The 25,284-nt window shown below is 54.6% G+C and overlaps 1 protein-coding gene across 1 annotated transcript in view; it reads left to right on the top strand.

Annotated features, from left to right (window-relative positions):
* The first annotated feature begins 1,141 nt into the window (after positions 1-1,141).
* Positions 1,142-25,284, top strand: part of SDK2 (sidekick cell adhesion molecule 2) — a 248,104-nt gene continuing 223,961 nt past the window's right edge. Inside the window, exon 1 of the mRNA XM_028521407.2 lies at positions 1,142-2,705. Coding sequence (XP_028377208.2) covers positions 2,642-2,705 — 64 coding nt within the window. The 5' untranslated portion in view covers positions 1,142-2,641. The remainder of the gene's footprint in view (positions 2,706-25,284) is intronic.

Consider the following 25,284-nt stretch of genomic DNA (forward strand, 5'->3'; position numbering starts at 1 on the left):
ACCCTGCAGACCACAGCTGTTCGCCAGGGTCTGGGAGCACCGGGGCTTTCCCAACTGTCTGTTGGGGTGGTTAGAGCACTTGGGGGAGGTGGCGGGATGTGAGGTCACAGCTGGACACCCCTAAGCATCTGACAATGGTGTGGCCAGCAAGGGGACAGGGGTTGGCCATGTCTAGGCCGCCTGCCCCCAAAGCCCTCTCATTGGCCCATCAGCCAGCCAGAAGAGCTCCGGCCTGGGATGGAGCACAGGTTTCCAGGGGGAAATCCCAAAACGTTGTTTGAATTAGGTGACTGAAGGACTATAGGAAAGGCAGGCTAACTTCTCAATCATTTTCAGAAAATGCCCACAGTTCTTTTTCCAAGGCAGGGGGAATGAAAATACAAAGGTAATGAAATGTTTTTGGCGGCTGCCATTCCGCAGCGATCAGGCTAGCTGCCCTCCGGGGCGGAGGAGGCCGCCAGGGAGAGAGGGGAGAAAGTGCCCTGACAAACGCAGGGGGTCTCGGTGCCTCTCCGCTTCCCAGGTGGGCGGGGCCCACCCCTCCACGTGACTCAGCAGGCAGAGTCAGGGAGCACAGTTGTTTAGGGGCTCAGGAAAATATTTAGTATCTTTTAAAATCAGAAGAAATAAATGAACTTTTTAGGTTGAAGAAAATGTTTTAGCATGTAGTATTAATATATTTATCTTTATGCCAAGACAGTCATAAAATATTAGTTTTAATGGAGGAAGGGGTTCGGGGAAGCAAAGCTGTCCGGTGCCCGGGAAAGTTTGACTGGGTCCTGCAGACCGGAGCTGGGCTTCTCGCCGTGGGGGTGCCGGCCCTCCTGCTCACTCCTCTGGGCCACAAAGGGAGGAAACCTCCCAGTCCTCTTCTTTGTGGCACCCTCACCAATTTCCCTTCTACCCGTTGCAAAAAGAGCTCAGAACAAAGAATGCGTAGATCTTGGCACCAAATTCACTCTCTCGGCCATCTGTAAGTCCCCGGCCTCCCTTTTGTCTTGCTCTCTGCCATGAGCGTTTCCAGACTTTTGAAAGACCGACCCGGGAAGAAGAAACTAGAATCAACCAGTTCACCGACGCCCTCTTCCCAACATACCCTGCACCTCTGTCACTTAATGTCGGGGAAGGGTGTTGGGGTTCCCGGCTATGGGAGAGAGTGGGAATCGGATGAGGCCTTTGAGACAGGCGTGGGGGCCCAGACAGCGAACGGGCTCAAAGCGTATCTCTTCTCCGTACCGTTCGAGGTTGGCACTGCTGCCCCCCGGCGGGTCCCGGAGACGCTGGGCGCCCGCGGCCGCGCAGACGAAATGTGTTTAGCGGGGCTCGCTCCCGGGCCTGGCTCGGGGCCGCCGCCGTCGTCCCCCTCCTCCCCGCGCGCAGGCTGCTCTCCAGTCGCGGCCACTGGGTAGCGCTCGGCCCTCCTCTCCGCGTCGCCGCCTCCGCCTCCGCCGCCGCGCTCGTCCCCGGCTCACGCTGCCCCCGCAGCTCCGGCTCGGCGCAGGCAGGCAGGCAGGAGCGGTTCTCCGGACACCAAGCCCGGGAAACGGGGCGGCGGGCTCGGCGAACGGCAGCGGCTACCGAGGCGGGCGGCAGCAGAGCGTCCGAGGTGCTGGGGCGGGCGCAGCGGCCGCTGTTCCTCAAGCCGGGGCTGTTGGCAAGGGCCGGGCGTCTGAGGAGGCGCCGCGCCCCCGGAGCCTGGGCTGCCCGCCGGGCTCTCCGTGCGTCTCGCCGAGAGCTCCGGCCAGGGCGCGGCGGAGGGCAGAACCGCGGGTCTCCATCCTCCGGGCGCCGGGAGGCTCTGTGCCCGGGCGCCGGCAACAGCCCCGGTCACCGAGCCCAGCAGCGGTCCCCGCTGCACGGCAGCCGGCGCGGACAGGCGCGCGCGGGGCTGCGTGCCGGGCCGCGGGACCCGCAAAGTTTGGTGGCCGGCTCGGTGCGGAGCCGAGGGCGCGCCCGGGCCCAGCGCTCCCGGGAGGGACGGATAGTCCCCGTATTGCGCGCCAGGGCGGTGGAGCCGGCAGGGGTGGCTCGGCCCCGTCAGATGCCGCCTGCAAAGTTAGAAAGAAGAAAACTTCAGCTCCAGGGAGATTCGGACCGCGATGCAAACCGCGCCCCCCGAAATCCGCGCCCCTGAAAGAACCCCCGCGCCCGCGTCTGCCGCCTCACTTGGCTCCAGCCCGGCCCCCGGGGCCCAGCGCCTGAAAAGGCAGTGACGGCGTCCGCCTGGACGACCCAACCAGGGGGCGGGAAGGGGGCGGGGGGCGGGCAACGTGGCCACTGGAGGAAGTTTGCTGAAGTTGTCCTTTTATTCCGGAGCCCGGCCAGAGACCCAACCGAATCGCAGAGGCCTCCCTGCCTGGGAGACGAAGTCGGAGTTGGGGTGCTAAGGGAGGGAGGCACCCTGAGTCTGAGAGCGCGGCTTTTTCTTTTTGCTCGACCATTGCCTACCGGGCGCGCCGCCGGGACCGAACTTGGACAGAAGAGGACGAGGAAGCACTAGGGTCGCCAGGGCTGCCCTTCCCGGGCATACACCGCCCCGGGCCAGACCGCGTAGACAGTCTCCCCGGACGAAGTCCGCAGGGTACTGGACCCCACCAGGATTATAAAACAGTGCGGGCGACCCCCACCCCATCCCCGCACCATGTGGGGGCTGCTGATCTGGACTCTGCTGGCCCTACACCGGATACCGAAGGCCAGAGCCCAAGGTAGGAGGGTCACCCCCACGTGGGGCTGAGGAGGGGGCTAGAGGAGGAGGTGGGGATGGTCCTAGAGGACGGGGCGGGAACCTGCTGGCCTCACAGTGGCCCTGTGGACACCGGGCTTAGCCCGGGCAGAGCTCTGTCACGGGAATTTCAGGAACCCCTCCTGGAGTTTTGGGGGCTCTCTTTGCGGGGGGGGGGGGCAGTCTTTCCGAGACTTGTGGCTTCCGAATGAGAAGGGAAGGTGCGGCTCGTGCCTGGAGGCGTCGCTCTGGCAGGCTGAGAAGAGCCTAAGAAGAGGTGGGAGGGGGAGGGTCGCTGCTCTCCCACCCGCTGTGGGTACCCCGTTGGGTACCCCGTTGGGCCCGTAAGGGAGGGGCGCGCCATTCCGAGCCGGACTCAGCCCCCGCCTCCACCGAGCTCCTCAGGCCGGGCTCCTGGTTCCCCGATCAGTGTCCGCGGAGAAGGGCAAGGCCCTGCCAGTCAGGCGCGGGCTGCCCGGGGGCGAGGGTGTGGGGTAGGAGGGCGGCGGGAAGGAGCCTGAGTCTGGTGCTGGGTACCCGTTGGTAGCCCGGGGAGGGCGATTGCCGGGCTTGGCCACGTACGGAACCCGCTCCTGGTTGCCTGGCCGGCCGCTGAGGCTGGGGGCGCTTCGAGGTCCGAGCCGGGAGCCCTGGTCGTGGTGCAACGGCGGGCGCACCAGGGGGTGGTGCACAGGGAGGGTCTGAGACCCCCTCCTCTCCCTCCCCCCAGATACACACAGCTCCTGCCTTTGCCTTCAGCTCCGCGGGCGCTCAATTGTCTCTGCAGCCGCCGTTCTGACCTGTAGCTGCCTGGAGCAGCCTCGCAGCGGAGAAGCGCTGGTGGGTTTGGGGGTGGGAGCGTTAGGAAGGGTGAGGAGGTGTGATCTGCACTGCCCACCTCCAGAGGGCGGATGCCCAAATGTCCTCCCAGCCCCCTGGCAGGTCCCAGAAGGGGAGGGTGGCTGCACTGGCACTTCCTTGCTTTGGGGGTTCGAAAACCCAGACAGTGGTGCCAGCGGTGTCCGAGCGGCGCCTGCTGGGGGCGGAGGGAGACAAGCCTGGACTGAGCTCCGGGACTCGCAGGGCTTGGCTTTGCGTCTTCCGAGCTCGTGAGGGGGCCTGCCCCTCCCCCGACCTGAGGCTGCTCACTGGTGGAGGCTGCAGCCTGGAAAGGGGCCCTCCTTACCCGAGGGGTTGCTGGGCTGGGTGGGTTGAGGGGAGACCCCAGTGCCCCAGAGTCATGCAGGCCAGAGGGCCGAGATCAAAGAGATGAAACTAATCAGCTCTCACAGAATGAAGGGGAGGATTTTACAAGGTAATTTACTTTAAAGCACTTAGGAATTTTGTTGAGGGGGCCTGTAAATGTAAGGTAATAAAAGTTATTATTATTTTTATGATCTTCATAAAATCTTCCAGCAGGCGGGACCTCAGAGGTCGTCTTATACTGGCAGCCATTTACCAGATGGGAAAACTGAGGTCCGGGGCGTTAAGTGACTTGACCAAGGCTGCAGGGAGTTCTGGGGGCAGAGTCAGGACTGGATTCTCAGTGCCTCTCCCGGGAACCAGGGTCACCCATAGCTGGGGTGTGCTTGTCCCTCCCAGGAAGACTGTGAGGCTGCCAGAATAGGCACAGATTGAAGTCTGCCCTGGGGCACCTCCCCGGTGTGCTCTGAGATGCCCATGGGGTTACCAGCCAAAAGCCAGGAGACAGGAGGGGCTCCAGAGGGTGCCAGGCTCCCTCTGGATGCTTCTGACGAAATCACTGCACTGACTCCAACAATGGCATGATTTCCCTGGCCAGGTGGCTCCCTGTTCTTGTCCCATCCGGGCCCAGGCCCTTACGGAGTCCCCAGCACACCTGAAGGTGCTTCCTTTTGAGTGACCAAGTCTCTTTCATGCCCCACCTCCACACCTGTCCCCTTCCCCTGCAGTCAAGGTTCCAGGCCAGGCTGAAGTTAAGGCCAGGCCGCCCCCTGCCCCCTCGGGAGGGGCTAGCCCTGTCAGCAGCAGTGAAGGTCTCTTTGATTGATTCACTCCCTCTCCGGCTTCTCTTGTTTGCTGCCTTTTTGAGAGTGGCTGCCCAGGTCCCCTGCTGCTCCATTTGTGTTCTCTGGTCTGAGAGAGTGTTTTCCTCCCTCCATCGGGTACTCTCCATCTATTTGTCTCATGGGTGGCAAACCGTGTAAGGGGTTGTGGGAACTTGGTCTCAGCCCAGGCTTGGGGGCAATGTTGCATTTGTGTGTGGGGGGCCGGGGCAGGTGACAGGCTGGGGGGTACTTTCTTACCTGCTTTGGGGTTCAAGAGTGGAGTTTTTCCTTAAGTTCGAGGTCGTGTCATTAACCTTTGGGGTGATTGAGGCCACCAGCACTCTTTGTCACTTTGGAGCCGATGAGCCCCATTCTCCAATCATGACACAGAGTGAGGGACCAAACAGTGGTCTCCCCTTGAGACAAACCTCACATGGGCTGCTGCCAGATTTCACCTAGACTTAGCCTAGTCTATTTCAGGTACAGGACCCAGGCAGCATCAACTGTTTATACCTAAGCCACCATTTGATCATTTTCCCTTCCTGTGGTATTGCACAATTCACACTCGTCTCCCAAAATGAGTAAGCGATGCTGTAGAAAGGGCAGAGACGACGTGACGTGAGGATTTGAGGTATTGAGTAGGGGAGGAGCGGCAAGTGCCTGGCATAGAGATGGTGCTTAAGAATAGTGACACTGTTGTCACTATTGTTGTTGTTGTTGTTGTTGTTTTTACCCTATAAGCCGAGGTCACGGGGAGTGGTTCCCAGCCCCCCACCAGATAGGCCTCGAATGCCTATTCCTCACCCAAGACCCTTTCTTTACTTCCTTCCATGGCTCCGTCCCTGTGTCTCAACTTGCCGGCTAGCAGCCTTGGGCTCCACACCAGGTACTCTGATGGGAGGCGCCTGGGGGAGCCTGGACGCCTGCATTTTAACAAGCGCCTGCAAGGGTTTTCATGTGCTTGGAAGCTTGGGCACTGCTGGTGGACATCCTGAGGAGGTTGGAAGCAGGGCAGTAGCAGCCCAGCCAGCTGGTCTGGAATGTTCTTTCAGGAGAATGGTTCTTGGGGGAGAGACAAAAGGGGGTGTGAGCTGAGTGAGCCAGGCAGTGGGACCCTGAGTGAGGTGAGAAAGCCAGCTCCTGAAGGCTCCAAAGGCAGAAAGTTTAGTGCTGGGAGCTAATCACAATAAAAGCCAAACAGCACGCGAGGGAGCAGGATGAAAGTTTAATTACATGGTGTGGCTAAGCTGTAATTATTAATTACTGACAGCAAAAAATAACTTATTGATCAGGGCCTCTTGCTAATTACCACAAGGCCGGGTGTCATGCATGCCTGGGGCTCAGCTGGTACGTGTCAAACACCCCACACAAGAGTGGGCCAGGGGTGTCCCTGCTCCCTACATCCCCTTCTCCCAGGGCCAGAGAGGTGGCTCTCAGCCCCGCACTCCTCTCTCCTCACCCTGTGCGCCCCTTGGTTCAGCTGAGGTGCTGTGCAGCATTCTGGCTGTGGTGGGATCAGCGACACAGTTTGGTGCTTCTGTTCCCTGCAGACCTCCCCTGCCTGCGCTAAACAGACTCAGGACCCCCACTCACAGTCCGAATCACGCCGGCGGCCTGACACCTGCCTCAGAAACCCTCTCTTACATGCATTTGTTCTGCAAATATTTATCAACCACCTCTCCCTACGTCCCCTCCTGGAAGGCCAGAGTGGGGCCAGGAGCCTTGTTCCATCAGGGAAGGGAGGCTGGGAAAGAGGCCAAGTCCTTTACAGCAGTTCTCTGTTTAAACGGTGCCTGAACGGCCGACTTTAAAATGAGGTGTTAAACTGTATTGGTATGCATTTGACTTTGTACTGGAGGACACAGTTGGGCTGTACGCTAACCGGTAAGGGAGAATGAACTTGTCCTCCGTCCTTAGGACTATCGTGAGTCAGTGCATTAGACTTCAAAGAAACATGAAAAGGCATCTAGTGCTGTCCTCTGCCCACAAATGTGGCACAAATAGCCGTCCGATGTCTGCTTGAATAGCCCTGGTGATGGACTCACAACTTTATAAAAGCTGGTTGGTAGACAGTTGTGCTCTGTGTTGATGAAGAAATCAGCCTCCCTGTGGCTGGTTATCCTAAGATTTGGCTGCAGTTGAAGGAGTCTTCTGATTGGCTGGAACCTCCCTCCCGATCCCTCTGACTCCTGGGACCTCAGGGAGTCAGGAGATGGAGTTGGAATTGACGTTGGGTGTCAGGGTGCTGCCTGTGGGATTTCTGCTCTGGCTTTCCCTGGAGCACATGGCCACAGCCAGCCCTGGAGCTGCCTAAAGTGGGGGGAATTAGTCATCATAATTTGGGGCCTTGGGATGCCAATAACAACAAATGGGCCAGCAGCAACTGCCGGCAGTGCCCCAGGCCTGCAATGGAAAGGAAAACAAGCCGGGTTGCCGAGACATCCTGGTCGCTCCTTGTCATCCCACCCCTGCTGGGAGAAGGCAGGGCCAGTGAGTGGTGCTGGGCAAGGGACAGGCCTGCGGGGAGTGGAGGGAGGGCTGCACAGCTGGGCTTGTCACACTCCCTGCCACACTCCCTGCACCGGGTGCCTGGGCCAGGAAGCCCCTCTGGGCCTGGGAGCCCTGCGAGGACTCCGCACGTGGCTCCCAGTCCAGGTTCTGGCCCCTTCCAGTCTCCCCTTCACCTCTGAGCAGCCCTGAGCTAAGGCTCAGTTTTCTCATGTGTAAAACGAGGAAGAGTTAAAAATAAGTATATCTACCTCATAGGGTTAGTTGTTTTGTTTTGTTTTTTACATTAAAGGAGATTATCCCAATCCCCTTTAAAATGCTCGTAAAGAGTGGTAAGTGCTTATAATGTGTTGGCCACAAGGTATGAGGGTGTCATAGTCCTCACCCGCTCCATCCCACAGTCCAAGCTCGTCGTCCCTCACTGCCATCCACAGCACTGACCACCTTCTGCCCCTAGAACTTACCCGTCTAGCTCTGGCCTCCCACCTGGACCTGAAGTTCCTGCCGACCCTGTGGCCACACCCACTCCTCACGTCCTAGGTCTTTCCTCGAATGTCCCTTCTCTGGCCCTGAACACCCATCATGTGGCATCACCCTTGCCCTGCTTTGCTTTCTCCACCGCACTCAGCTCCGTGGGACATGTGTTGACTTGGTTGTTTGTTTATTGTGGGTCTCTCCCCTGGGGGCAGGGACTTTATTTGCTCCTAGCCACTGTATTCCCAGCCTCGAGGGCAGTGCCTGGTACAGAGAAGGAGCTGGACAAATAGGAGTGAGTGAATAAAGAATGACTGACTGACTGAATGGATGAATGAATGGATACTTCAAAAGTCATGAAGCCCTTTGTCATCTGGCCTTTGCCTACTTCTCTAGCTTCTGCTCTGGCCACTCATCCACTGTCACAGACTTATCTGCATATCACATACAGCCCCTGTCATGGAGCCCTCACCGTGCTGCACAGCCGTGCACCCCAAGGATGAGAGCCCTTCCCTCCAGAGAGTCCAGTCTAGGCCTACATCGAACAGAGTAGTGCTGCCCTTGAGCCCAGAGCCTCTGCTCAGGCTTTCTCACCCTCATTTCCTGTTCTTCCCACCTCTGGCCCAACAGGTGAAGCCGCCTCTAGCAGCCTGGCCTCTGCAGGTGGCCCCTGGGTTCTTACTCAGCCCCTACCAGCTGAACTCCACCTGTGGGATGTGGAAGAAATTGGGAATACAGGTAGTGGGCTTGAGTGGTAATGCCCGTCCATGCATAGGGGCACCATATGACATCCATAAGAGAGGGAAGAGGAGTTGCATCATCAATTAAATACTGTAGCCTGTATCACTTCCCCTTGTAGCACATTGGCCAGAGCTGATCATGTGGTCCCACCCAAAGGCAAGGGAGCTGGGAATGCAGGCGTCTGTGTGCTGGGAAAGAGACCAGCAGCTCCATGTGCACTGGTGATATCTGGGGTCAGGGGCCATCTCTAAAGCATCCCTGAGTTACCCCCTGTCTGTGCTATTACTTTCCTGCTTTTTGGGGTTTCTTCTTAAGCTGTTGAGAAGTGGTGTGAATAGTAGTGAGTGGCTTGGGATTGGGCTGACCTGGGCTCAAGCTCTGCTGCTTTGTGTGACTGTGCCACTGTGGGTTCAGTCACTCACACCATTGGCCACTGTTTCCAAATGCAGGAGCAGAGCACTCGCCCCCGGAGCCTGTCATAGCATAAACATTTAATAAGCTAATTTAATTATATTTGTGCTCCTGTGTTTGCCCCTCCAAATGGTCTTAAGATAGGGTGTCAGGTTGCATTTAGCTTCCAGATTCTCCCCTTTGGTATCTGTCCTCGGTATTTCAGCCACGTCTTCTTTTTGCCCACTCCCTTCGCTTCATCCCCAGTTGGAGTGATTTGGTCTTTTCTCCCCACCTAGAGATCTACAGACGGGGCTGTACTCACATTGGGTGTGCACTTGCTATGTGTCACACCATGTTAGGTGCATCACAACCTGCCTCCTTCCTCCCTGGACTCCAACATGCAGGTAAACAGAGGCTCACAGTGACTAACTGCCCAAGACCCCCCACAGCCAGGAAGCCAAAAGGTCAGGATGTGAACCCAGGGTTCTATGGCTGCAATACCTGTCATCTTTCCACTGTTCCCAGATGCCCTTTGCCTCCTCAGCATCCTTCACTGGTACCTGCCCAGGGAGAGATGCTGAGGCAGGTGATCTGTTAGAAGACCTGGGCTGGTCCAGGGCGGGTAGTAGAGTTTGGGAATAACCCTGGAATTCCAAACCTTTCTGGCTCTTGCCTCTACCCTGGTTGCATCCTCCTGGGCCTTAGGTTGGCAGAATTCAAGAGGTCAGGACGGGAACCCCTCTTTCCTCTGCTGCTCTCCTTATCTCCCTGTGCCCTCCCTGGGGTTGGGGTGACCCAGAGACATTTGGGAGTTTCTTGAAGGTCATTTTGGGCCTTCAGGGTGGCTTGCCAGTGTCCGAGCCACACGTCTTCCGCACTGAATGGGGCAGGGCAGAAAAGCGGTACGAGTGTGACCCCATACAGGAAGCTCTCCGTGACCCGGAGGGGCGATGAAAACTTGACGATGTGATGACCCCAAGGGGAGGAGATATTATTTGTCATAACTTGGCCCATTCCAGGACTTCGGCTTCTGGGATGGACTCTGCTGACTCTCAAGGGCCTGCTGAAGCTGAACCCTGAACAGCCGCCCACCCCGCCATCTCCGCCCAATGCATCTCTGTGGAGGTGCAGGTGTGCAAACAAGGGAGGCAGTTGCCTTGCCGCAGAATCTGAGTCACAGTCAGAAATAATGGCCGGACACTGAGGTCGTCACTGCTGAGTGTGAGTCAGTTGTGAATCTGGTGCAGATGCCCTGTTCCCTGCTTTGGGCTTTGAGAGCCGGTCCGAGTGTGCCGTCAGAGGGCCCTGGTGGACAGCGCAGGCCTCTAAGGAGCCTGAAACAGGGATGACTCCCCGGGTTCAAATCCTCTTCGTCATTTACTGCCTGGGTGACCTTAAGCCAATTCCTGTCTTGGTTTCTTCCTCTGTGAAATGGGGACAACAGCGGTCCTTACCCCGCTGGGTTGTGGCTGGGTTTAATAGGATACACTGAGCGTTTAGGACAGCACCCCATGTGTAGTAAACTCTGGGTAAGTGTTTGTCGTTGTCGTTATTGTCCTCTCGGTGTCAGGGAGGCAAGGCCAGCTTTGCAGCTTGGCACGTGCCCTGTCTTCCAATGCCTCTGCTCCCTTCAGCTCTCACAGACCTGCTGGTGGCGTATGAACTTCCACTGTTAGGGATTTATGTGTTTGTTAAGACATTATCTGCCTCTAGCTAAAATTGCAAATATGCCACAGAGAACCCACATATTAAATTGTTATCTGCTCTTCGGGCCTTAAGGTGAATGTTTTTCCTGGATCCTTTAAAAAAAACCTCCACTTTCTGTGGGTATCTTTCACAGACATCTCATTTTCTCTCCCCCCAACCTGTGAAGCAGTTTGGCCAGCAGGTGTTAACACTATTAACCTTATTAGCCTTGAAGCTCAGAAAGATTAAGGTACTCGCCAAGGTCACAAGGACGTTACTTTTGATGAAGACATGCACCTTCAGGAATAGGTCCCCATGCTGCTTCAGGACTTGGGAGCTGTCTGGTCTGACAGCAGGATTCCCCCCAGCATGGCGGAGCACAGGGGTAGGGCACGGGGTGCCGCCTGATGGTCTCTCTTCCTCTCTTGGGGCCCTTCTGCTGTCCTGCATGGCCTTAGTGACAGGATCTGAACGCTCAGACCCCTCACGTCACCTGCCCCCCTACCCCACTGCTGGGCTTTGCCCTGGTTGCTCCCCTACTGCTGTGGCATTCACACCAGGCCCTATGTACCACTGCAGCCCCCCTCCCCTGCACAACCAGGCCCTATGTACCACTGCAGCCCCCCTCCCCCTCCTCCTGCACAGCCATCTACCCTGCTCAGTGGCCCTCAGCACCCGGAAAGCCATCAGCCCCCTTCCCTCCTGTCTCCTGTCCCTTCCCCTCACCCCCCTCCCCAGGCCCAACAGCTGCAACGCATCCTCCCCAAATGCCTCTGGGCTCTCAGGATGCCAACGGTCTAGATGTGTCATTTGGCACTTTGGCCTTGTTGATTCTGAATTACCTTTTAATGTCTGTGTGACTGATTTCTTTAATTATAAACCCCTTGAGTTTAGTTAAAAACCCTCCATCAACAAGGATGGAGGTATTCGACATAAATTATTGTTCCCAATTAATGAACTTCACCCTTTAAAGAAGGGTCTCCAGGGGTAGCAGTAATGTCGGAGAGAAGGTAACAGGTGCGTGACACCGTGGAGGGCTCAGAGACCGAGACTGATTCCCAGTGGGTCCCTTTGGGCCCGTGTCGTCCCTGGGAAAACGTGAGGCATGAATGCAGCATGTCCAAGCTCTCCCGTGAGGGACTTTAGTGGTGGGAGCGGTAGGGCACGCAGCCTGAAGCTGCCCGCTGTCCACGTGCCCTTTTCCTTTCTCATATTTTAATTTTTAAATACGTGAAATTTTGTATTCTACCCTACAGTCTCTCTGAATTCTATTTTAACACACAGAGGGTATTTTAAAGCCAATTAATGCTGCTGGAAGATGCGGTACCCCTGCCCCATGGCTCCCTGGAACCCCGGGGATTTATGTCAAAACTTGGTTTTGAAAGACTTGAATGAAATGATCTCCTGGGTCACATCACATGTAAGACTTTCTGATACTTTACACATTTCAACCATTTACATTTAAATTTTTCTATAATTTTAACCTACCTCCTAAAGCCGTTGTGTCCTGGGCCACCATAACCATCCTCCATGACTGATGCAGTGCCTTCAAGGGTGGTGGGTGTGAGGATGAGGAGGCTGCCAGCGCCTCCCAAGGGCACCCTGCTGCAGGGGTGGTTGGCCTTTCCCAGGCCCTCTCTTAGCTTCAGCCAGTCCGCTCCATGCCATTAGGGACCTGTCCCTGGACCAGGGGTGGTGCTTGACCGGGCCAGCCAACCAGGCATTGGCCACACCATTGGAGCGTGACCGAAGAGGAGTTGGGGGCAGGGCACTGAGTGAGGCCCGAAGACTCTCCTAGTAGGAAGGTTTGGTCCATGATAACTATGTCCACTGCAAGGGTCCTTTTTCATGAATGTGTGGGTGCCTTTCAGGAGAGCTGAGGGTACTGGAGGGCCATCCATCCTCTGGCCAGGTGGGGCCTTCGCTCTCCTGCATCAGCTCTAGCAGCTTCGAGCTCTGTGCCTGCCCACGTAGCACTAACTAGGTATTCTAGGTCATCAGTTTCAGTCACCCCTCCCTATTCCTCTTGAGGCTCTTGGGCTTCCAGAAGTGGACTCCAAAGCATCCTTGTATTCCCCAGCTCCGTGGGGCAGCCAGCCTTCCCCATCACTGTCTACGTCTCTCGCTGCCCTAACTCAAGGACCCAGCACGTGGTCGGAGGAAATGCTGCTGAGTGTGCCCAGCACCCATGCCTCCTTGCTCAGTCAACCTTGACACCTCCTCCCCATGGGCAGCATGCACGTTGGCTTCACCCTGCTCTGGCTGGCTCGGCCAAGTAGCCCTTGACCTCCCCACTTGGAGCCCCTTCTCCCAGCCCTGGTAGAGTGAGAGGAGGCAGAGGGTTGGCTGGCTGGTGGGCAGGCCATCAGGGCCCGGAGCTACCGAGGAGGACCTAGGGGAGTTCCGTCTGTATTAGCTCTGCCCCAAGCTCATTATCGGGCTGTGCATCACTGGGTGAAAAACGGTTGTCGTCAGGACAGTAATAAATACGCTGCTGTCATTGTTGATGTGATTGCACTAATGAAGAGAAATCAGCCAGGGCGAGCGCGGCCGCTTCTGGCTACGGCTCCAGTGGCTGGAGAGGTCTGTCCACTGCCCGTTTTCCCTGCCCCGGGACGACAGACGTCTGGACGTCCTGGAGAAGAAGAGAGGTGTTGACACTTAACCCCTCTTTCCTAAGGCCTTGGTAGATGAAGAGCCTAGAAGGTGCTAGAAACCTCCAGAAAAAAGGAACATTGTTTGGCCCCAGGGTGTGAGGGAGGCTATGATAAGCGACCAGCCAGGACCTTGGACCCACTTGCAGAGGCAAGTGGTCAGGCTGGGTGCTTTTGATGGTTCAGCTCCCCCTCGGAGCCTGGTTGAGAGCTGCCTTAGGAAGGCGTGGGGAGAAACACAGGCCCATTGTCTGCAGCCCCTGCCTGCCACCTCGCCAGCAATGTTAAGTCTTATTGTCTGTCCAGGAACTTGGAATGTCCAGCCCAGGGTGCGGGGAGTAGGACTTGAACTCCAACTTGCCTCTGCTGTGGAAGAGCTCAAGGGGCCCTGGATACTCTGAGCCAGGCTAAGAGGTCAGGCTGTGGCAGAAACGTGCCTCTGAGATGCTGATGGATGGGGGCAGGGAGCGGCCCCATCATAGTACCAGGGCTGGGGCTCCTAGGGGTTGGAGGAAGGCCAAATGATTGAGGAGTGTCCTTGCATATGGGGCCTCAGAAGCGCATTCTTGGGGCCCACATATAACTTGCCTTATGACGGGGGTGAGAGGGTAGCCAGAGCACATCTGAGCCTGCATCGGATCCCCTGGAGGGCTTGCTATTCAGAGCAATGCAGAGCGCCAGCCCCACCCACAGTGCTTCTGATGTGGCCAGTTGGGGTGGGGCCTGGGAATTTGCATTTCTAACTAGTTCCCAGGTGCTGCTGCTGCCCCTCACTGTTCAAGGGACCACACACTTTGAGAAGGACTAGCCCTGGGTTTGAGGACAACTGGGAGGGGCGTGGTGGTGGCTGTGCTAAGCCACTTCGGCTCCGGGGGACTCTGTCCACTTCTACTGCAGAGGACTGTGGGGAAGCTCAAGTAAGACAGCACATGAAATTCCCTCAAGGCCTTGCACGTGGAGGAACATGACCCCGGCTTATTCCTTTCTTCTCTCCTCCTCACTAGAAGCTCTTGCTCCCAATGTCCTTCCTTAAAAGCAAACAAATTTCCAACCCAGAGGACTCTTTCCTGGGAGACAAAGGGCAGGAATGACTTTATCACTGGCTAGAGCAACTTTTGCCGGAAGCTCCAAAGTAACCCTAATGTGTTGATGGATAACAAAAGCTATGAAGCTCTGTTCACTCATTAAGCATTTTCTAAGCACCTACTGTGTGCCACGCACAGTGCCTGGGATCTAGCAAGTCTCAGGAAGATCCGTGTTGTTAAATTGTTTGCCGTCAAGTAAGGGCATCAAGCTTGAGGCCGGGTAATACAGGGTCACATGAAAGGTGCTGAGAGAAGGTGGGAACCGGGGGATCGGCTGTCCAGAGGGGTGACCTGCATGCAAAGCTGCCCCGGAGGAGGTGACCTGTGAGCTGAGGTCTCGTGGGGTGGCGGTGCCCTGTGTTCTGTGGGGAACACTGGGCGCTCTGTTTCTGTTTGGGCACAATAAACAGTTCGTGTTTAAAGAATACAACTTGATCATTTCTGACATCTGCGTGAAACCTGAAATTGTCACCAAAGTCAAGATAACACATCTACCACCTCCAGAAGCCTCCTTGTGCCCTTAGTAACCCTTCTCTGCCTGGTTGAGGTGCTTTTCTTTTTTTCTTCTCTTTTCTTTTCTTTTATTTCTTTCACCACTGAATTACCTCTGCACCTTTTTGGAAATCAGCTGCCCGCATATGTGGGTCTGTTTGTGGACACTCATCAGCTTCATTTCCCTGTCCGTCTTTACTCCGGCAGCACACTGTCCAGGCTCCTGGTGGCTGCGTGGGAAGCCTTGAAACCACACAGTGGTGGCGCTGAGTTTGTTCGTTCTCAGAGTGCTGCGGGCTGTTCTCGGCCCTGCGCACTTCCGCACGGGTTTAAGAATCCGCTTGTCTGTCTTCAGAATCAGTTTGCATTTCAGTATGAGTTTTAGAATCCTATTTTTTTCCAAAAGCTCCAGCTGGGATTTCCCACTGGGGTTGCATTGATAACACAGATAAAAATGAGCGCTCACATCTCCACCACCTTGAGCTTTCCGGCCTCTCCTTTAGTTCTTTGGTTTTGTTTAGCAACGTGTTATGGGTTTCAAAGTACAGGTTTTGCACGTTGCTTGTCAGATTTAGCCCTAAATATTTCATATTTCTGATGCAATTGTAAATGTTATTTTTTATTTCAGCTCCCCGTTGTCTGTCTCCAGGGTACAGAAACACGGTTGATTTTGACATGTTGATCTTGTACCCTGAGACTTGGCTGGACTCGATGATTAGTTCTGGTAACTTTTTTGTAGACTTCATCGGATTTTCTACATAGATGATCAGGTTATCTCCAAATGCGGCACTTTAACTTCTTTTCCAACCTGGATCCCATTTCTCTTTCTCGACCTATTATGAGCACAAGAACCTCTAAGGGCCCTTTGTTTTCATCCTCTCTGTTGCCAAGCAGCAGTTATGGGCAGCAAATTCACACCTACGTGGCCACTAACCACCGAAGTCAGACTGTGCTCGGCCACTTTCTTGAATGGATTGCTGAGACCCGGCCCCACCCTCAGGGTGTGTCCACTCAGGGGCACATGCTCTCTTTGGCATCACCAGCCTGTAAAGGCTCTGCCAGCTTCAGGGGGGAGCAGCACTCAAAAGCACAGTGACTCTCCCGTCTGTCCACATGTGTGATGAGCACAGGTGTTTGGGGCTTGTGGTCTTCTTCCCCACACCCCTCCTCTGGCCCTAGGTCCTGGCGCCTCCCTAAGGTGCAGCTGATCACCTAAAATTGTAGGGGAACTCAGAAAACCGCTGAGGTCAGTTACAAAGGGCTCCTCGTTTTTATAAAGGAAGACGTGGGGATGAGGGAACCAAGGGAGGCATCCCAAGCCACAGAGCCTGGGACTTCAGCCCCTTTGCAGGTTCTACCCCACACAGATCTTGGCCTTCCAAACCTCACCTTAGCCAAAAAGCTGGCTTCTGGCAAGACTGTGATGTCTCGGAACCCTCTTTCTCGGCTCTGTGCGAGCTATGGGAGGGTCACGTCAGCTGAACTGGGAGGTGGAAGACCTGCAGAACAGCTGGGGCTGTGAGCCAGAGGACCAGGCTGGGGTCCAGGGCATCTGGGCGCAGACAGCCCGGCCATGGAGCAGCTAAGGTCATTGCCAGGGGAGGGAGAGTGAGTCAAGAGCCAGCCACTGGAGTGTGAATTTGGAAGGGGGCTACCTTCTCACCTTTCTGCCCCCCTGCCCCAGGGTCTCTCTAAGGTTCCCTGTTTGCAGGGGTGGGAGGCAGGGAGGCAGGGGTGACGGGCCTTGGGCTGGCCCCACAGCAGCACAGAGGGCTGGCTGCTGCTATCGCACCCTTCACTCTCCTGTCCTGCCACCAGCTGCTGGTTGCTGGTTTATGGATGAATCCCTCACCCCAAGATGTCTGGCTTGGGATCCCCCCTGCTCTCCCAGCTCTTAGCCTCAGACACACAGGGCCCATGAGTGGGGCGGAGGGGCCTGCAGCCCATCCCCTGACAGCAAGTTTGGTGTCCCCAGAGCTCAGCGTGGGATAACAAAAGCTCCCACTGACAGAGCCTTTGCTGGGAGCGACATTGCTCTCACTGCTTTGTTTACATGGGTGGTCTGGGCCTCTCAACAACCCTTTGAGGGAGCATACCTTCCCATTACATGGATTTGGAAACTGAGGCCCAGAGACGTGGAGCAACCTACCCAAAATCTCATAGTTTATAAAGGGTGGACTCACCAGGCAGTCGTCTCCAGAGCCTGAGTTCTCAGCCGTGGGCTGTGCTTGGACGGCCGAGGTCCCATCCACCAGCCTGTTCTGCCCCGCTGCTTCCCTCCAAACTGCTGGTGAGCCAAGTAGTGCAGCCCCGTTCCCACGGCTGCCTAGAACATGACCTGGCTCTGCTACCTACAGCCTAAGTGACCTTGGCCACCTCTCGTAGCTTTTCTGAGTCTCAGTTTCTTCATCTGTTAAGTCTGGATTTAACACAAACAAGCTCCCTAACACGCATGGGGCTGTGGGGGGAATTGTCTGATAGGATATTGGAGACCAGACCCAACACGGAGCCTGACCCGTGGGATGTTGCCGTGGGAGTCAGAGCCCCGCCCTGCCCCACCCACTGCCCACCATGCTCCTGACCCCTCTGCCCAGGACTCTGCCCGCCTGTCACAGCCTCTGCCCATGACTTTGTGTTCATCCCCAGGAGCATCCTCCCCTGGAGGCCCCAGGTTCCTCCCCTCTCCAGCACCCTAGGGCTGCCATGCCTATTTCCACGTGGACCAGGGTGCCCAAGAGCACCCCAACTCAACTCCCAGGGAAGGAGGTGGCACTGAAAAAGATGCTATCTGATGAGTACAATCACCATCATCATCATCCCCTATCTGATTGAACCTAAGATCCACTGTAAGTCGTGTCATTATTTTATGTGCCCCAAAGAAAGAAGAAAGTGCTGCTATTTCGTCTGCAGTGAGATGCATCCTGGCTCTGGAGATGTAAAATGCATTTGGAATCCACGAGATTGGGTAATAGCCTCTATTTATATAATGCTAACCCTCCCCAGGCTCCGCATGTATTAGCACATTTAACCCTCACAGCAGCCCCCATCGTCTTGACCACAAATCAGGCTAGCAGAGTGGATTCAAAAAATGTAAGATGCTCCCGTGGGCCCCAGGAAGGCCAAAACGGATACGAGGCTGCAGACTTAAGAGGCCACCCCAGTTGGCTGGACCCTGTCCCCAGTACAGCAGTTCCAAATTCAAGGGTGAATCCAGAAACCCTCTGGGACCCGCCGTGGTCCAGGCCCCTGGGGCTGAGACCCCTGGGTTTATCCCCAAGGCACCAGAGCGCTCTGCCCTCCCTTTTCACTGTTTTCCGAGAATTTGCCCGGTGCCGGGTTGGATGAACTCTCTCTCCCCGTCTTGCCACAGGCTCCACATTCCTTCCTCAGCTCTGCCTGATGCCAGCACCTGTCTCATGGGGACAGTGGCCCCAGAGGAATGAATGCCTGGCTTTGGTTCCTCCCCTCTGAGCTGGGACTTCCAGGCCAGGCCAGAGCCTCTCAACCGACTGCACTTGGCTCTTCTCTCCTTCTTTGGGCAATCCCAGAAGTCAAGTGAAGGCCTGGCTCCTATTACATGGAGACCCTGGGACAGGCTGGCACAGCTGAGCGCCCTGCATCTGCCCAGCCCTCGGGGTTCGGGTGGTGTTGGGTGCTGGTTTCCTTGGAGAGGCCAAGGCCCTGAAGACAGCTGGCCTCTCTGGCCCCCTCCCTGGCCCTGGCAAACCCATTAATCTGTCACCACAAACTGAGGAGGACATGGGAGCTGTTCTAGGCTGCCCCGAGGTACATTTCTTGGACGACAATTTCCTGGCCCTAAGACGGGCCTTCCTCGGGCCTCACCTCCCTGAGGTTTCCATTCACATTCCAATCCTTCGGGCTGCAGGCTGCATGGAAGTGTGGGCTTGCACTAGCCTGCCCATCAAACACAGCTCTGTCTAGTTCAGCGCTGCATAGGAACAGCCCTGAGACAGGGTCCAGCCCTGGCACCATCTCTAAGCCACTGGCAGGACCCTTGACATAATTTACAGGGTGCAGTACAAACTGGAAATGCGGGCCTCTTACTAACAAAGCATTAAGAATTTCAAGATGGTGATGGCACAACATTAAACCAAGAGTGGGCTCTTCCGAGCACAGGGCCCCTGCGACTGTACAGGCTACTCACCAGGAGGCCGGTCCCCCTCATTGCGGGAGCCCCCAGGGGGGTTCCCCTCTCCTCCCCCGGTCTCGGTTTCCTGATCTGAAAAATCAGACCGTCCAGCATCTAGGACCCTCTTTTTCAGCTTCTGCCTTCCCTTGGCCCCCACTGCCTCTCCCCGGGCTGAACAGGCCAGGGGCTGGTTGTCTTATCTCAGGCCCCAGGGTAAGACGAGGTGAGGCACAATGGTGAGCAGGCATAGAAACATCTCCAGGAAGTTCGCCGTTTTGTCCAGGAGATCATCTCAGTCATCCTGGGCAGGACAATGGGGTTGAGGGATCTGGAATTCAGCCCCGTGTCTCGGGTGCCTGCTTGTCTGGTCCTGTCTGGTATGCACTGTCTCTGTCTCCTTATCCCATGAGCATCTGTGTACAAAAGAGCCAGTCTTCAAAGCCCGAGCACACTGCAGCCAGAATCCTGGCCCTGCTGCTTGCTAGTGTAGGGCTTTGGCCAGATACTCAAGGTCTCCCAGCCTCCATGGGCCAGCGATACATATGGCTCAGAAAATGTTAATTCTCCTATATCTAGTTTCCTCCTCTCTGTGGACTCTCTGACTCTCTGAGAGAAATCAACAAATTCCTTTTGCCACACTGGATAGAGTCTCCTACTGTAGTCGGCAGTGGAGTGGGGGGGGGGGGTGCCTGGCACATAGTAGGTGCTCAGTAAATACTGGATACTGTTAACAACATTACCAGTACCTCCATTATTAGGGTTGTGTCTTCCCCAGATGAAGTCAGGTTAATTCAAGATGTGGGCTCCATCAGTGCGCTGGGCACTCTCCCCACCCCTCTGCCTCCCAAACCAGCATCATTGGGAGTCAGCTACAAATGCAGAATCTCAAGCCCCACCCCAGAGCAGATGAATCAGCATCTGTATTTTAAGATCCCCAGGTGACGTATAGGTACATTAAGGCTTGGGAAGCACAAGAGCTCATTTGCCACTGTTGCTATCTTAAGATAAATCCTAAGAGGGCAGAGGCCCTTCTAAGGTGGTGCTAACAGTCGAAACTGCCGGCTGCCTAAAAGTGGTCTCCTTTGGGTCCCACTTCTCTCTGCTCAGAGGGTCGCCCTGCCCCTGTCCCTGCCCCAGCAGAGAGGACTGGGAGGGAGTGAGGGGCCGAGCTGTTCACCCAGTCCTCCTGGAAAAACAACCCGGAGGCCCAGCTTTGTTAATAGTCTGCCTGCGGTGCCGGCTATGATATGGGAAGGACACGAAAAGGAATCACCCGTTAAGTAAATAAAGCAGAAAATTCTCCAGGGACATGCACAGGAGAGCTCTTGAGGGAGCTCATCACTTATTTCAGGGCAATTTTCTACAGCGTGGACCCACTAAACATCAGGGAAGGCAGAGCAGCCCAGCCAGACTCACAGGTCGGGGGAGGGTGTGGTGCAGGAAGCCAAACAGAGTGAACTGGGGTCCAGGTGGAGGTGGGGTGCAGTGAAGTTGACCCTGTAGTGGGGTCAGAGTCCCACAGCGTAAGGCTAGAATTGTGACACCCTCCTGCCCGTCCTTGCCTCTGCAGAGTGGAGAGGGTGCTGAACTGGGTTAGGGTGCAGTCCTATTTCCCAGTCTCTCCCACTCAAGCTCTGTGGGTCCAGAGAGGGAAGGGAAGGCTTCCTCCCTCCTTACTCCCCTCCCATAGGGGCCCTGGACAGAGTTCCAGGATTTCTATACCTTTGCTTGGCCAACTGATGGGGCCTGCAGCGCTTTACAGAACAGTGGAGAACTAAGGTCATGGATAGAAGCTAGGATCCTGGGGCCAGACTGCCTCTGTGGCCGCGAGCAAGCAACCTAACCTCTCTGAGCCTCAGTTTCCCTACCTGTAAGGTCAGGGTGGCAACACTTGCTTCCTGAGGTGGTTGTGAGGATTAAACAAGTGATTATTTGCAAAGCTCTTACAAGAGCGTCTGGCATATAGTTAATGTGCTTGTTAGATAAATCATAATTCATTATCAAATCAAATGATTTAACAAATCATTATCATTGATTTGTTAAATAAATGAAATAGGAAGCAATTATCAAAAGGGGAAGAGATGCCGTCCTCCTGGAGGGACCAGGAAGGACTTTGGGGAAGACGGGACATTTGAACTGGGAATATAAAGGCACTGAGTAGTTGGATGTGGAGTTGCCAGCTCAAGAAGAAAATTCCAGGCAGAGGCCACTGCCATGGAGGTGACCATTAGCCAAGTGCTGTATGGAAGAGGGAGGGAGTCAGGTCCCTACTGCCTCTCCTGAGAAGGACAAGGAAAAGGCTGATGGTCAATGCCCTTGACTTCCAAGCTCAGGGCTGCGGAGTTCAGGGTCCCGAAAGCTGAAAGCTAGACCCAGCCCCAGCCCTGCCAGAGTGGTGCCCATGCAGCATTGCTCTTGGGCCGTCCTAGGTCTGGGGGAGCCCCTGAAAAAGCTGCACCCCTGTGGTCCTTCTGGGGCCCTTGTCCCATGGGGCAGTGGGTGGAGCATGGGAGAAAGGATCACCTCTCCTTCCTTTGTCCAAGTGTGCTTTGCAAGTCCCTTCACCCCAGGGGATGTGATGGGCAGGTTCTGTCTCAGCACCTGTGACCATGGTCCCTGCCTGACTCTACTCAAGGGAAGAGGAGGAAGAAGACTGAGAACTATTAAGTTCCCTCTCTGACCCAAGAAGACTTGTCCCAGCCATGGAAACAGCCCCAACTTTTACAAACCAAAGGGTGATGCTGCCGGTCAAGAGGGACACACAAAAGGAGCTGAGACCTCAGCCACAGGGCTTGAGGAATCAGTCTACGTGTGGACATAGAGACAGTGGGGGCATCAGGGCAGTCCTGGGTCCCCTTTTGCTCGTGTTAGCTGATTTCCTGGCAACCTGGGGATAAAAGGCTTTTTCCTCCTGTAGGAGACCTCTACTGAACAGAGAGGAAGGTACTTAGAGCCTGCGGCTGAGCGGGATAAGCCTGGGAAAAGCCAGCTGGAGTTAGGAGGTTTGGTTTGGAGCGCTGCATCGCCTGTGCAGTACAGGATGTGGGGAGTGGGTGGCTGGCTTCAGAGGACACACGGCTGGGTCTCCCAGGCGCGTCAGGCCCTCCTCGCTCTTCCATTGCTGGGACACAAAGAACAGGGGTAGCGGAGAACGGGACATGGAATCCTTTGTCCCCTTTGTCTTTATCTTTGGGGCTCAGAAGTGTGACTGTGGTGTGTCCAGGTGTGGTTGTATTTTATTTGTGTTTATCCTGCATGGGGTTCACTGACCCTTTTGAATCTGTGATGCCTTTCACCACATTGGGGAAATGTCAGCCATCGTTTCCTCAAATATTTTCTCAGCACCATTCTTTCTTTCCTTCTGGGACTTCACCAACACCTGTGTAAGATGTGCTGATATAGACCCCCTCGAGCCCTGCTGACTTTTTCAGTCTTTTATCTCTAATAACTTCTGTAGGTATACCATCAAATTGACTATTTCCTCTATCATCTTAATTCTGCTGTTAAACCCATCCAGTGAATTCTAAAATTTTACATATTTTATTTTTCAGTTCTAAAATTTCCATATGGTTTTATATATTCATATATATTATCTAGCCCTCTAAAGATTTACTATCATTCCATTCATTATAACCATATTGTCATTTATTTCATTGAGTATGATTAGAATAACTACTTTAAAATCAGTGCCAACAAATTGTAACATCTAGTCATTTCTGGGTCAGTCTCCATAGATTGTCTTTGATCTTAAGAATAGGTCATATTTTTCTGGTTTTTCATATGGGAAGTAATTTTGGAATGTTTCCTGGGTATTGTGTTGTGGAGAACCCGGATTCTGTTCTATTTCTCCAGAGTGTTTATTCTCTTTTGTTTAGTGGAAATTCACTTAGTTGACTTAAACTGCAAAATCTCTTGGGGTAGAAGCTCAAATCTCATTTCTGCTCTTTTCTGCTCGCCTGGGTTACTTGCAGCCCACCCTGAGCGTGCAAGCATGGGTCAGCCGGAGACTCGGGCACAGTCTATATACAGAATTTGGGATTCCTCCCTATGGCTCTCTCCTTTCCAAGATTTACCCTTGACTTTCCAGCAGCTCTGGTTGCCCTGTATCCTATAGTTCTTCAGGCCAGAAAGACTGAGTTTTCTATTGGATTTTTTTTTGAGGTGAAGTTCATACGACAATAAATTAATCATTTGAAGTGAACAATTGAGTGGCATTTAGTACATTGACAGCGTTGTGCAGCCATCACCTCTCTCTAGTTTCAAACCATTTTCATCACCCGGAAACAAAACCCCATACCCATAAGCACTTGCTCCCCATTTTCCCTCCTTCCAGCCCCTGGCAACCACCAATTAGCATTCTACTATTCTGGATATTTTATGTTAATGGAATCGTGGCATCTGTGACCTTTTGTGTCTGGCTTCTTTCGTTGAGCACAAGGTTCTTGAGGTTCAACCCTATTGTGGCGTGTCTCAGGGCTCATTCCTTTTTACGTCTGAATAATCTTCCACTGTATGTGAGCACCGCCATCTGTTTACCCATTCACTTGCTGCTGGGCATTCACACTGTTTCCACCTTGTGGTTGTTGTGGTGGTGCTGCTGTGAACGCGCGTGCGTGTGAACCTGTCTGGGTATCTACCTAGAGACCTAGGGGTGAAATTGCTGGGCCACACGATAACTCTATGCTTAACTTTTTAAGGAGCTGTTTTTCACAGTTACTGAACCATTTTATATTCTCACCAGTGTTAACAAAAATTCAACCAAGTAAACGTACAGCTCTAATTGGTTTTATTGAGTGACTCATAAATCAGGCAGCATCCCGTCTAGTAAATAGAAAGGTTCTTTGAGGAGCTGTATGAAATGGAAAGCTTTTCTAGGCAGAAATGGGGTAGGACGGGAAAGTTGAAAGACTGTATTCTTGCAGGCAAGGTCACCTTCCCGTAGGGAGCAGCGAGGGGGTCTTATCAGGCAGATCTTCTCTCTAGGGCTGACCAGGAAATTCCAGACTGATTGGTTTAAAATTCCACTCCTGAGGGAGGCTGAAACTGAAGCTAGGTTAGGTCCACCTTCACTGTTTTCCTTTTGTTGTCTTATCCAAGAATCCGTGGCTAAATCGAAGATTACCCCTGTGCTTTTCTCTAAGAATTTAATGGTCGGCCTCTTCTGTTTCGGTCACCGATCCACTTTGCATTGGAGTCTGTGTGCGGCGCGGTGTGGGAGTTCCACCTCATCCTTTCTCACGTGTGGCTCTCCCGCGGGGCCAGCACCATTTCTTGCAGAGACAGTTTTTCCCCACTGAGTGTTCCGGGCAACCCTGGGAAAATCAGCCGGCCGTTGGCTCAGGGGGCTAGTTTTATCCGATGGCAGTTCTGTCCCGTGGGCCTCTGTGTTTTCCTGTCACTCTGTCCTGTCTGAGGTTTCACTCTGCACTTGCTGACGTCAGCCTGCCCTCAAGTTGGAAGCCGTCGAACACAGGAACTCGCACTGTGTCCTGGGCTCCGGTCAGCGTCCAGTCTTCTCCAGAGTCTGCCCGCTTCGCTCCAGTCTCCAGGGCCTTTGGGCGGTTGCTCTTTCTGTGTGCTGTGCAGAGTTTGGAGCTGTGAGCCGTCGGGTGGTTGCACCGGCGGCAGGGGTTTAGTTGGCTGTGCCTGTGGCAGAAGTGGCTACTTTCTCTGTAGAGGATGTCTTGCTGGGCCTGTGTTCCATCATCCCACAGGGACAGAGGCAAGGGGAGCTGCTTTCCTTACTCCTCCCTGGCCTGCGGCATTCCCGGCACCGAGTGCCCTAGAGGGTTGACTCCAGAGAGAAACGCTCTCTGTGTGTGTGACACACACATGGAACCTCCCCACTTTCCCTTCCACTTCTCACACTGGGCATATGGGAGGCGTTCAATAGCTCCTCATTGAAAAATTCAGTGGTTGTGACTCTAGCGAGGAAGAGGAGTGATGCTTCTGTGATTCCTTCTGGCTCCACGGCCCTCTGGGGCTGGCCAGCCACTGTCCCAGGAGGACCTCGTTTTGGCAAATTATAAATGAATCAACAGACACGCTGAGCTCTTCTTCCCACAGGGAGAGACAAGTTGGCATGAATGGCCGTTCCTGCCCCAAGCCAGAAACAAGACTTTAAATGTGGCTGCACAGAGGTGGTGTGTGTGTATGGGGGGGGGGGGGGGGGGTTCTAATTAAGAGCGGCATTCCTAAGTATCAGAACTGTGTCATTTGCAGGCTAATGAATGGGTCTTGCTTAGCAAATTACCATTTTGCGTATTTGCAGGTGAGGAAACCTGCTTATTGGACCAAGGTCTCTCCAGTTGGCCCTGGATTAAATGAACCACCTCTCTGTCCTTGGATGGGC

Source organism: Phyllostomus discolor, chromosome 8, assembly GCF_004126475.2.
Source record: "Phyllostomus discolor isolate MPI-MPIP mPhyDis1 chromosome 8, mPhyDis1.pri.v3, whole genome shotgun sequence".
In the NCBI taxonomy this organism is placed as follows: Eukaryota; Metazoa; Chordata; class Mammalia; order Chiroptera; family Phyllostomidae; genus Phyllostomus; species Phyllostomus discolor.